The sequence below is a fragment of the Felis catus genome, chromosome B4 (genome assembly GCF_018350175.1).
Source record: "Felis catus isolate Fca126 chromosome B4, F.catus_Fca126_mat1.0, whole genome shotgun sequence".
Taxonomy (NCBI): Eukaryota; Metazoa; Chordata; class Mammalia; order Carnivora; family Felidae; genus Felis; species Felis catus.
Genome location: NC_058374.1, coordinates 83,329,930 through 83,342,141, shown reverse-complemented (window position 1 = coordinate 83,342,141; position 12,212 = coordinate 83,329,930). Strand labels below are relative to the sequence as shown.

Here is a 12,212-nt window from a genome sequence, read left to right as displayed (position 1 = left end):
CCCTGAATCTTAGGCTCCTCTGTCTCATCTCCTTATTTCTTCTTCTTTAGCAGCTTCCCTCCTAACTTTTGTGAGTTCTTTGCCCCATTTCCTGGAATTTCTCCCTCCCCTCCAAGTCCTGACCTTGAGACTTTTCCAAGTCTCTTATTCCAGTCTTCTTCTTGGAGCCAAGGAGTTGGCCCCAGGCCATTCCTGCAGCTGCCCAGGGAACTCATGACCTGCCCCTATCATCTGGCTGGACCTCATCTCAATGATGTTCATGTCAGAACTCTCTCGTCTCCTGCCTCTGAATTCTCTTGCCACTTGTGGTTCTACCCGTTATCAACCCCAGTATATTAAAATCCCCCTGACTCCTGGTCTCCCCTACCTCTGTACATCCAATTAGCCACTGTGTCAGTTGACTTCATAATCCCTTCCTTCCACTATCCCCTCTGGGCTTCTCAGATTACTAGATCCCCTAGTGTGTGCTTAGCCTTCGAGGTAAAAAGAAATGCCCAAGGGGGCCCAGCCCTGGGGGAGCTGATGTGTCTTCTGCCATTAACTTTGTCCATTTGTCCGGTCACCAAGTGAGGGTGAGAGCTGGGTCTGCCTGGAATGCAGTGGGGGCTCCTCATTGGTGACCTGAGTATCACCTCCCAAGACCCAGGCCCGGAGCCCCTCCATCTTTCTGCTTTCAGAAACAGCCTCCCTGGCCATCCATAAGAGACTCTTAAATAGAGAACAAGTTGAGGGTTGCTGGAGGGCTGGTGGTGGGGGGGGGGGGGATGGGCTAGATGGGTGATGGGCATTAAGGAGGGCATTTGTTGAGATGAGCACTGGGTGTTATATGTAAATGATGAATCATTGGGTTCTACTCTGGAAACCAATACTACACTGTCTGTTAACTAACTTGAATTAAAAAAAAAAAAAAAAGAAATTAAAAAGAAAAAAAGCAGCCTTCCTGCAGAAGGGTTCTGCTGCCTCTAGCCTCGGTGGAGTCACATCCACCCTGGGGAAAACCTTTTGTTTTTCTTAATCTCTCATAATGGAGATTCACCTAAGGACAGAGAATTGCAAAGAACCAGTAACTTGAAACTCATTTCTTTTGGGACTTGGGGGGCACAAAGCCAATTCTGTTTGTTTTACATTAATGAATTTGTCTTAATTTTTTTGCCTGAAAATAAAAATTAAGTTTATTTACATGTCTGAACTCATAACAGATGATTTTGATCCCTGGGCCAGAGGTGGGAGATTTCCAGGGATGCTCTCTGGGCTGAGTCCTCCTTTCTCACCTGGCCTGCTCAGACCACCCAGGTGAGCCACCTCTCAGCATCAGCATCACCAACGGGGTCTTTCCTATCCTTGGCAGCTTCACCTATCAGGGCTGGGGGAGAGCGAGAGGCAGCCACCAGTACTGTCTGAGGTTACAAGGCTTCAGGTTGGACTTGAATTTCTTGCATCTAGGCTAATTGGTATGGTGATGCATCCACCTATAGAAATTATAAAGTGGCTCATCCAGGAGCCCTGTGTCTGTTGCCAGTGGAAGAAAGATCTTCTCAGTGGCTTTCAGCAGACTGCCAGCTGGGGCTCAGAAGACCAGCCTCTCCAGCTGTCTCCTGAGCCCAATACTTCTTGGCCACCAGCATCCTCTTGCCCTATGGCAGCTATCACGGATCTCTCCTTTATGTATCGATGGTTCAAGAACTGCAATCTGGTCCGCAACCTCTCAGACAAGTATGTCTTCATCACAGGCTGTGACTCGGGCTTCGGGAACCTGCTGGCCAGGCAGCTGGTTGATCGGGGCATGCGGGTGCTGGCTGCTTGCTTCACTGAGGAAGGGGCCCAGAAGCTTCAGCAGGATACCTCTTACCGACTGCAGACCACCCTATTGGATGTCACCAAGACTGAGAGTATAAAGGCAGCGGCCCAGTGGGTGAGGGACCAAGTGGGTGAGCAAGGTGGGGCAAATTGCATTCTTTGGCCTTCTTAGTTTATTCTTCTGTCTTTCTCCTCTAGGCAGCTGACAGTGATCAGGGACAGTGTTGTTCAGATGTAGTAGGAGAGGTGATGTAGAGAAAGGGGCTGGGGCTTTGGCTCAGTGGGTTTGGAAACTGTTGCTTAGTTTGGTCTGTTCACACAAAAGGGGTGATTTCCCAAGGAAGTTTTTTTCTGCTAGAGACTCAGAGGGATGGGGGAAGGTTGCCAGAGGATGTGGGAGAGGGAAGACTTGTTCTGTATGTCCAAACCTCTAAAGATGGGAGTTGCCTCTCTGGGACTTAGGTAGTCCTAACCATCAGTTCCAACTGAACTGTGAGCACCTTTCTTACTGGGAGTGGGCTGGGGAGAGGGAAGAGGGGACAGGAGGTTGGACTCCCTGAGCAGGGACATTTGCTCTCCTTGATTGTGTCAAACTGGAAGGCAGGGGAGACAGAGATCTGTCCTCTTCCTTCACATCATGGTGGGTATTGGGTTGACCTCAAGGTAAGTGATGACATCAGAGTGACCGCTCCTATTGGGAAAGGAGGCCGTGGGCTGGCTGGGCTGGCCCAGGACTACATGCAAACCTGCCCGGGAAGCTTCCTGCATGCAGGGCATGGGCACAGGAGCAGGAGAAACAGGCTGGCTCTGTTGTGGAACAGCAGCCTGGAGGAAGTCCTGGCTCCTAAGGGAACTGGTCTGGGGGCCGGAGAGCCCTGGGGCCCAGGAGGGGCCAAACAGTAACTCTCTGCTTGATTTTTCTCCTTAGCATTTACCACTATCTAATATTGCATATATTTTACTTATTTTTCTTATTCATTGTTTGTTTCCCCTGCTAGAATAAAGGTTCCTAGGATGGGGCGGGGGGCAGGGCTTTTTGCCTCTTTTCTTTTATAGATCCTTAGTACAGAATAGTGTCTGGCATCTAGTACGGTGCTCAATAAATTTTTGTTGAATGAACTAATTAATGAATAATTCAGCGAGAGTCAGTCTCTTTTCTCAATAGGCTGCCTTGCCCTACATTTAGCTGTGAGCCACTTGTGTTAATGAGTCACTGGGTATATTAGTTTCCTGTTGCTGTTCTAACAAATTAACACAAAAATGTAGTGGCTTAAAACAACACAAATTTATTATCTTAAAGTTCTGGAGGTCAGAAGTCCAAAACGGGTCTCACTGAGCTAAAATCAAGGTATCAACAGAGCAGTGTTCATTCTGGAGGCTCTAGGAGAGGATTCATTTCATTGCCTCTCCCAGCTTCTAGAGGTTGCCTGCATTTCTTAGCTCATGACCCTCTTCCTCTATCTTCAAGACCAACAACGTGGGGCCAAGTCCTTTTCACACTTCTGTCTCTCTGGTTGTCTTTCGTCTCCTTCTTCCACTTAAAAAAATCCCTGTGATTATATTGGGTTTAGCAGGCTGATCCAGGATAATCACCCCGTTTTAAGGTCAGTTGATAAGCAATTTGAATTCCATCTGCTATCTTCATTCCTTCTTCCCGTGTAATCCCCCATATTAATAGGTTCCAGGGATTTGTACGGTGACTATTTGGGGAGCCATTTTCTGCCTACTCCATTGGGCAACATTCTTGGTCTAAGAAGTACTAGGAAAGCGGTGGGATGGGGGGCAGGGGTTTTGGCATACTTTCTGTGGCCCCTGAGAGTCCCTGGCACAGCCCTAAAGCTATTCACACTGCTCTGATGGTTCTCTAGTTGCTCTTTACAGGAAAAAAAAAAAAAATGAAGGCTTTCCTGGTTTGCCAGCAGGCAGAGCTGTCTACCAGGATGATCACAGGTAGTGGAGAGTGTGTGTCCCTTTTCCATGGACAGCACCTGGGTTTTATAGTCTTTGGGTCTCAGGAGCCTCATTTCCTCCTCTGTAAGACAAGAGAGCCTCCTCTGGCTGGGGAGGTTTGAGTCCTGCCAGCCAACTGGTCTCCTGGGGTCTTGTTAATTGAGGGAAGGCAGGAAGATACAGTAGGGACATGGCTTGTGTGTGGACCCCAGGCATAGGAGGAGGGTGGACCAAGAGTGGTGTTTACATCCTGACAAGTTATTGGAAGAGAGTGCAGTTGTGCTGGGAGGAGTATCTTGGGGCTGCAGGAGTCAAGGTGGGCTGGGAGGATGAGGGGAGGGGAAGGGAAGGCAAGGCACCTGAGCAGTGGGGTTTTTGGAATCTTTGATACCAAAGGTGTCAAGGTGGAAGGTGTCCTTAGGAATCATTTTAAGGACTTTTCCAATGTGTTTTTAGAATCAAACCTCCTCCTCCAAGTGGAATTTCACTTGGAAGCTTGACATGTAAAACAAATGGAAGTTGAGCCTCCTCTGCATCTCCTGAGCCGGTTCTGGGGTTCAGCCTGGAAGGGTCTCAGGATTGCAAACCCCAGGCTGGAAGCAACTGTCCTGGCCAGTTGATAAAGGACCTGAGGCCCAGAGAGAGGAAGTGACTTGTCCAAGGCTGAAGGTAGAAATGGAACTGGAACTTAAGGATCTTCAGGTGTGGGTTCCTGCAGAGTTGAATGACAATACTTAGCATTATTTCTCTCCATTTGTACCAACTCAACTCAAATTAAATATTTGAAAGAGAGCCCTTATTACATTTTTTTCATGATTGTTTTATTTAAATGTGTTACACATTTATGAATATTATTTATTTCCTCTCTGGTTTGTGAGCTCCTTGAGGGACAAGATCTATCTTGTTCATTTTACATCCCTAGCACCTTCCTCTGTAACTGACAGAGAATAGATATATGAGTAGATAAATGGATGAATGTGTGAATGGATGAACTCATTTTAATAATGTGTGAAATGGAGTCGGTTTCTTACACTTAGGTGGATAGAGAGGGGGAAGCATGATAAGGGCAAGACTTCAACCATTAATTCATTGGTATGAAAATTATCTCTCTCTTCCCAGAGCTAATAGCTTAGGTGCTATTAGCTAAAGCCTGGACTGTAGCTGGTACAGGGCCCCAGCTAGCACAGTGACAGTCTGTGTGAATCATAAAAAGTGCCCCTTTGGGGAAAACTAATTAGTAAAAGGCATATCTTCCTTTGGGCTGTCATAGCTCCCCATCACATGCCACCAGCCTGCCTTCTTGTGCCTTGTGCACCTGCTCGACCATCCTCAGAAGCCCTGGGCTGGTGGGTGGTGGACACTGATGATTTTCCAGAGATGCTAATGATTTCTGTGTGGTTCTCTCTCCCTCCATCACGCCCCCAGGCCTCTGGGCCCTGGTGAACAATGCAGGTGTAGGCCTGCCCAGTGGGCCCAATGAATGGCTGACGAAGGAGGACTTTGTGAAGGTGATCAATGTGAACCTGGTGGGACTGATCGAAGTGACCCTCCACATGCTGCCCATGGTCAAAAAAGCCCGGGGCAGGGTCATCAACATGTCCAGCTCTGGTGGTCGCGTGGCTATCATCGGTGGTGGCTACTGCGTCTCCAAGTTTGGCGTCGAGGCCTTCTCTGACAGCATCAGGTGACTGGGCCCTGGTGCCAAACCACTCTGGGTCGGAGTCCTGGGGATTTCACCTCAGGAAGAGAGAGCTGGGGAGGGCAGCATGTGGGCAAGGCAGTTCTGGAGGGAGGGAGCTAACACAGTAGCAGGAAGAGGGCTAGTCCTCAGGGAGCCTTCCCCAAGGACCAGGAGAAGGGATGAGGAGAAGAGGTAGGGTGGTGATAGGAGGCTGTCTTCCTGTATTCCCTTCAGCTGTCTCAAAGTAAGTAAAACTATGTTTGGGCCTATGAGGGTAGAAAGGAGAGTATTTGATGCAGACAGAGAGGCCTGGAGGCAGATATGCTCATGGGAGACTCTCAAAGGAGGATTCAAGCCTTACCCAGACCCCCTCACTCCTTTGCCACGTGGGTGTTGAGTATGAGGCTGAGTGGGTGAACCTGGTAGGAGGCAGGGCTTTGGTCTAGATTTCTCTGTTGACTTCCTTCCTGCTGGGTTTGCTAATGCAAACTGCTTGGGCAAGGGCTGAGGCCCTGATTTGCATGAAGGCAATGCCTGGCCTGGCACAGGGGTGGAGGGAAGCACCTCCAGGTTTCCGGGGAAATAAGCCCCTGTAGAGGGATCAGAAGTGACTGTGCCTGATGATCTTTTGTCATCGTAGTGCCCCAGACTGAGTCCAACTCTTCTTTCCCAGGCGTGAGCTCCACTACTTTGGGGTGAAAGTCAGCATCATTGAGCCAGGGAACTATCGAACATCCATCCTGGGCAAGGAAGGCATGGTTTCCCGCATGCGAAAGCTGTGGGAGCGGTTGCCTCAGGAGACCCGGGACAGCTACGGAGAGGACTACTTCCACATCTGTGAGTTCTCTGGGAGGGAGACGAGTCTCTGAGAGGAACAGCGAGATCTTGGGGATCACTGACTCGTTTCATTTCACAGATAATGGGATGGAGGCTCAGAGGGGTTAAGGACCCAAAGTCACACAACTAGTGGCAGGCTGGGATTTGAGAATAGAAGCCAAGGGCACAACTGCTCAGAACAATAGCCTTTGCGGGGAGAGTGGTGGTAGGGGAGATGCTGCCCAGGGACGTTCCCCACTCCTGGCACCTGCCTCCTGACATATTATTAGGCAGGTGCACAGGTGAAAATGTACTGACATGAGTACAGAGAAGTTAATTAAGAGCACAGCTGCTTCACTATAGTAGTTTTCTCTCTAGGAAACACAAAGGGGGTTCATTGGAGTTGGAGGTGAGGGTACTTAAACCACACTGTCCCACCCTCATCAACTGCTCACCACATTCTTGCATGGAGAGGTGAATTCTCTGTCTCCCTAGACCATCCCCAAATTTGGACCAGCTATTTCTCCTTTTGTTTTCAAGTTTTAATCCCTTATTGGGATGCCTGACTCTCAGGCACCATTTCCTTCTGGAGTTCTTGGGGCTCTCGTTGAAGTATGAGTCCCAGTGACCCGCCCCCATCCCAGAGTCCTGGGGCAAAGTTGTACATCAGGGCCGGTAAGTGTACCATGAGGTTTGTCTATTTGTGTTGTGAGCCTTGGCAGACTTGGACCACTCAGATGCCTCACACCCATCTTCATACCCATGTACGCAATGCTAACAGAACAGCCCCTCACATTTGTTAGAGACTTACAATGTATCTACCTGTGCCTTAGATCATTTGAGCCCCATAATGGCCTAATGACCAAGGCAAGGGCAGTGTTACAATTTTTTTTAAGTACTCTCCACAACTAATGTGGAGTTTGAACTTACAACCCCAAGATCAAAAGTTGTGTGTTCCACCAGCTGTGCCAGCCAGTCATCCCAGCGTTACTATTTAATAACATTTTCTTTCTTGCATGACTTTGTAGAAAATATGGTAACTCTGAGACCTGTGTAGGAGAAAACAAAACAAAACAAAACAAAACAAAAAAAGCCTCCAGTGACTAGGAATCCCACAAGCCAGAGAGTAATTTTACTTATTTTCTTCCAATTTTTCTCACGCACTTATCTACACTTGCTTTCTTTTCTGTCCTACTTCACTGTCTACCCTGCTATTATTCATCTGTATTATTCTTTAGAGCAGGTATTATTATTCCCACTTTATAGATGATGGAAGTTTCAGCTCAAAGTCACACAACCAGTAAGTGGCAGAACTGGGCACAGTTCTTCTGATTGCTAGTAGGAATTCAACACACAGTTTTTGAATTCAGGAAGAGAAATAGGATTATTTACAGGGTGTTCATGTAAGGGACAACCTGGAGGGTGTGGTAGATCTGCCTGAAATGTTGGATCTGATGGAAAGGAAGCTTGGATAGAATTCAGAAGAAACCATCTTTTGTGAAGAGCAACAGAGCCTTTGATTTCTGCCCCCTCTTGTACCCTCAGATACTGAGAAGTTAAAAAACATGATGCAGTTGGCAGAGCCAAGGATCAGAGAAGTCACCGACAGCATGGAGCACGCCATTGTTTCCCGGAGCCCCCGTATCCGCTACAACCCTGGCCTGGATGCCAAACTCCTCTACGTGCCATTGGCTAAATTGCCCACTCCTGTGACAGATTTCATCCTGAGCCGGTACCTTCCCAGGCCAGCAGACAGTGTCTGAGCTGGGGAAGTCCAGGTGGTTAGTGGAGTGTGGAGGAGGGAGGGGTATGGCAGAAGGAACTGCAGGGTCACAAGTGGTGGTGTTAGGCAATCGGGGTTCACTTTGCTTGGCTGACACCCACTGCCAGGGAAATATTGGATAACTTCTAGCAGAAGACAAGTGCCTCTTCCCACTCACTGGGGCCCCACAGAAAGCTGCAGGTGCAAAGACCTGAAGCATGGCCCCAAGAACATCTGTCACCCATTAAGGATATGGCTTTTTCTGGACCTGGAAATATCAAGGGGAGGAAAACAAGCTCCTGCGGAATCATGAGACTCTCTCAGTTATCACCACCACTGCGAAATATTGCAGGATAATCAAGCTCATGGAAGCACCTCAACCACTTTCCTATTGATCTCTCAATATGCATTAGCTTCATTCCCACAACCCATTATTTGAAGTATGTACTAGGGCAGACAGGGAGTGCAAGATCATATCAGGTAAAAGTTTATATTTTCTCTCTATATAAATTTATCTGTTCATCGGTGATTGGGATTCACATAAAATAACATTCATTTATTTAATCATCATTGGTTAATTTTTCAAATATTTATTGTATGCCTATAAGATAGATACCAGGCACTATGTAGGTGCCGGAAGGATGTAGAGATGATTAAATCATGGTCTTGGTTTTTTATTGTTTGTTTTGTGGCTTTGTGTTTTAGCACAATATCTAGTAGCAGAGATGGGACAACCAGTGATAGAAGAAACAGAAACCAGAAAATTATTATTTTTTTTATAGAGAGTACGTGAGTGTGAATGGGGAAGAGGCAGAGAGATAGAAAGAGAGAATCACAAGAAGCTCCATGCTCAGCACAGAGCCCAGTGCAGGGCACTATCCCACTACCCTGGAATCATGACCTGAGCCAAAATCAAGAGTTGGATGCTCAACCCACCACCCAGGCGCCCCCAGAAAATCAAATTTTTAGAACTATGAGGAACCTGAGAGGTCATCTAATTCAGTAGTTCCCAAACTGTACATTGTAATCACCTGGTTAATTAAAACTACAGACTCCTGGCCTCAATGTTAGAAAATCTGATTTAGTAGCTTGGGATGGGGCCCAGAAATCTGTGTTTGTAACAAGGTAATGATTCCAATGTCTTTGGCACTTGGGAACCACAGCCAGCTCCACAGCAGTATTGAACACTCAGAAGAAGTGACCTGCCCAAGGCCTCCCAGCATGGTGGCCAAGACAAAACTCAGGTGTTCAGATTCCCAAAGTAGAGTTATAGTTTTGAAGAATACATTTTGACATTAGTTACATTGTCAAATAAGCCATGAAACTAAATTAAAAAAAAAAAAAACACCTTGAACTTCAAAGCATTTGTGCAGTTCTATTGAAAAGATTTCTTTGATCTTGAGGCAGGGTCATGTAATAAAGGTCAAATGTGAATTTTTTAAATTAAAATGTCTCTTTTAATTATTTATTTTTTTTAATGTTTATTTATTTTTGAGACAGAGACAGAGCACAGCCGGGGAGGGGCAGAGAAAGAGGGACACAGAATCTGAAGCAGGCTCCAGGCTCTGAGCTGTCAGCACAGAACCGGATGCGGGGCTCGAACTCACAAACGGTGAGATCATGGCCTGAGCCAGTCAGATGCTTAACCGACTGAGCCACCAAGCACCCCTAAAATTAAAATGTCTTTAATTTGTGCCTCTTCAACATCTGACTGAATTTGAAAATAACAAAATGAAAACTTAATTATCTCTGCAAAGACCCCTTTTCTAGGTGCCCCTTCCTGAAGTTTTAAATTGGCTTTTTTTTCCTTATTCACTTATTCAGCCTCTTAATCAAATTATCTTCACATGTTTTTGTTTTGTTTTGATATTTTTCTTTTTTTTATGTTTATTTATTTATTTTTGAGAGAGAGCACAAGCAGGGGAGGGACAGAGAGAGAGAGGGAGACAGAGAATCCCAAGCAGGTTTCATGCTGTCAGTGCAGAGCCTGATGCAGGGCTCAAACTCACCTCGAGATCTTGATCTGAGCCAAAATCAAGAATTGGATGCTTAACCAACTGAGCCACCCAGGTGCCCCACGTTTTGATTGGATTTTAAGTAGGGAAGTAATGTGATCTGATTTAAATTTTGAAAGCGGGCTCTGTGGAGACTTAAATGAGGGGCAGTGGTGGAAGAAACGGGACTATTGCATAATCCAAGCAAGAAATAATGGTACCGTAGGTTAAAGTGGTAGTAGAGGGGATGATGAGAATGGATAAAATCAGTATATAATTTGGAGGCGGAATTACTGAAGGATTTTAATCAGTTATTCTGTCAAAAAGAATTTATCGTGTTCCTACTGTGTTCCAGGCATAGTTCTAGATGCTGGAGTTAGAGTGGTGGACGAGACCAAGTCCTTCCTCCAAGCAGTTTATATTTTGATGGGGTGGAGGAATTGGGCAATAGACAAAAAAAAAAAAAAAAAAAAAAAAAAAAAAAATTAAAAAAAATGAATGAGAATTTTATATGGTAATAAATGCCATTAAGAAGAGAAAATGTAGTGGAGCACCTGGGTGACTCAGTCGGTTAAGTGTCCAACTTTTGATTTCAGCTCAAGTCATGATCTCGAGGTTCATGAGTTCAAGTCCCACATCGGGCTCCACATTGGCAGTGTGGAGCCTGCTTGGGATTCTCTCTCTCTCTCTCTCTCTCTCTCTCTCTCTCTCTCTCTCTCTCTCTCGCCCTCCCCAGCTCATTCTCTCTCTCAAAGTAAATAAATAAATAAATAAAAGAAGAAGAAGAAGAAGAAGAAGAAGAAGAAGAAGAAGAAGAAGAAGAAGAGGGTCCCCCTGGGTAGCTCAGTCTGTTGAGAGTCCAGCTTCGGCTCAGGTGATGATCTCAGGACTTGTGAGTTCGAGCCCTGTATTGGGCTCTCTGCTGTCAGTGTGGAGCCCACTTCAGATCTTCTGTCTCCCTCTCTCTCTGCCCTTCTCCTGTTAGTGCTGTCTCTCTCTCTCTCTCAAAAATAAATAAACATTAAAAAAAAAAAGAAGAGAAAATGTAGTAATATAATGAATGACTAGGGAGGCTGCTTACCATTTTTTTAAACCAATGTTATTGAAGCAAAATTTATATTAAACAAAATGCACCCCTTTAACTATAAAGTTTGATGAGTTTTGACTTAGGAATATACCTGTGCAACCACCACCAGTCAAGATATAGGACGTTTCTCTTATCCAGAAAAATCTCCCTGGTGCCTCTTTGGGGTTAACCCATCCTCCTTTCTGCCCTGGCTCCAGACAACCACTGGTGTGCTTTGTGTCCTTATAGATTTGTTTTGAGGTTACTTATTTTTAAAGAAGATCACTTTTACTGCCTTTGGGGAATTAGTTGGAATGAACCTGGTTGGAGGGATACAAGAGGAGCAAGACTAGAGATGATGAGAGAAATGTACCAATAAGATAATAGAAATAGAAATAATTAGCCTTTCTTGGACAGGACTCAGTCCCAAGCACTAAGTGTTTTAAGTGCTTAGTGTTTTAATTTTCATTCAATCTCCATAACAAGCACTATGAGGTTACCTCTATTGTATAGAGGAGGAAGCTTCAGAAAAGTTAGTGATTTGCACAAGATTACACAGCTAGTGAGTGGTGGTTGGGATCCAAGCACCTGTGGTTCCCCACACACTGCAATGGCGCACACTTACCCAATGATTACTATATGCCAGGCACTGTTCTAAACACTTTAACCTGTACAAGAACCTTCATGGGTTCCAGTTTTAATGAGAGGAAACTAGAGGCCCGAAGAGAATAATCACATACTCCATGAGCAACTGGCAGAGCAAGTCCTTCAAGTTCTAAAATCCTATTCTTTGAATGTGTCATTGCTTATTTCAAGTCAGGTACATCTCTGTACACAATTTGCAGCAGGGTTTTCTAGCCAGCAGCTCTGATGAGGCTTGCTTCTTTTTCCATGAACCTTCTGAAACCTCTCCTAACCGGCCTGGCTTGGGCCTGTCTTCTGGCTCTTTCCCTGAAGGTGGAAGAGCCTCTGCCCTCCATGACCTCCTCTTCTATAGGACATGCCTGAGGCTCAGCAAGCTCTCTGATCTCCAATGAACCCCAACCCAAAAGCGAGGGGAGGTGAAAGGAGAGAACACAATCCAAACTATTATGGGGCTGGCTGGTCCCTGAACTATTTCCTGGCCAGATCATTTGAGACATTCTT

At 46.0% G+C, this 12,212-nt stretch overlaps 1 protein-coding gene across 1 annotated transcript; it reads left to right on the top strand.

Moving 5' to 3' along the window:
- Nucleotides 1-1,191: 1,191 nt before the first annotated feature.
- SDR9C7 (short chain dehydrogenase/reductase family 9C member 7) lies at nucleotides 1,192-8,683 on the top strand. The gene is made up of 4 exons (XM_003988921.4): nucleotides 1,192-1,937; nucleotides 5,173-5,431; nucleotides 6,102-6,265; nucleotides 7,790-8,683. Exons 1-4 carry the CDS (start codon nucleotides 1,454-1,456, stop codon nucleotides 8,005-8,007), a joined length of 1,125 nt encoding a protein of 374 aa, XP_003988970.2. The 5' UTR covers nucleotides 1,192-1,453; the 3' UTR covers nucleotides 8,008-8,683.
- The last annotated feature ends 3,529 nt before the right edge of the window (nucleotides 8,684-12,212 follow it).

Coding starts and splice junctions, on each gene's coding strand:
- SDR9C7 (XM_003988921.4), top strand. CDS start 1,454: ATGGTGATGCATCCACCTATAGAAATTATAAAGTGGCTCATCCAGGAG. Junction 1,938..5,172: donor GGACCAAGTGGGTGAGCAAG/GTGGGGCAAATT, acceptor TCACGCCCCCAG/GCCTCTGGGCCCTGGTGAAC. Junction 5,432..6,101: donor GCCTTCTCTGACAGCATCAG/GTGACTGGGCCC, acceptor CTTCTTTCCCAG/GCGTGAGCTCCACTACTTTG.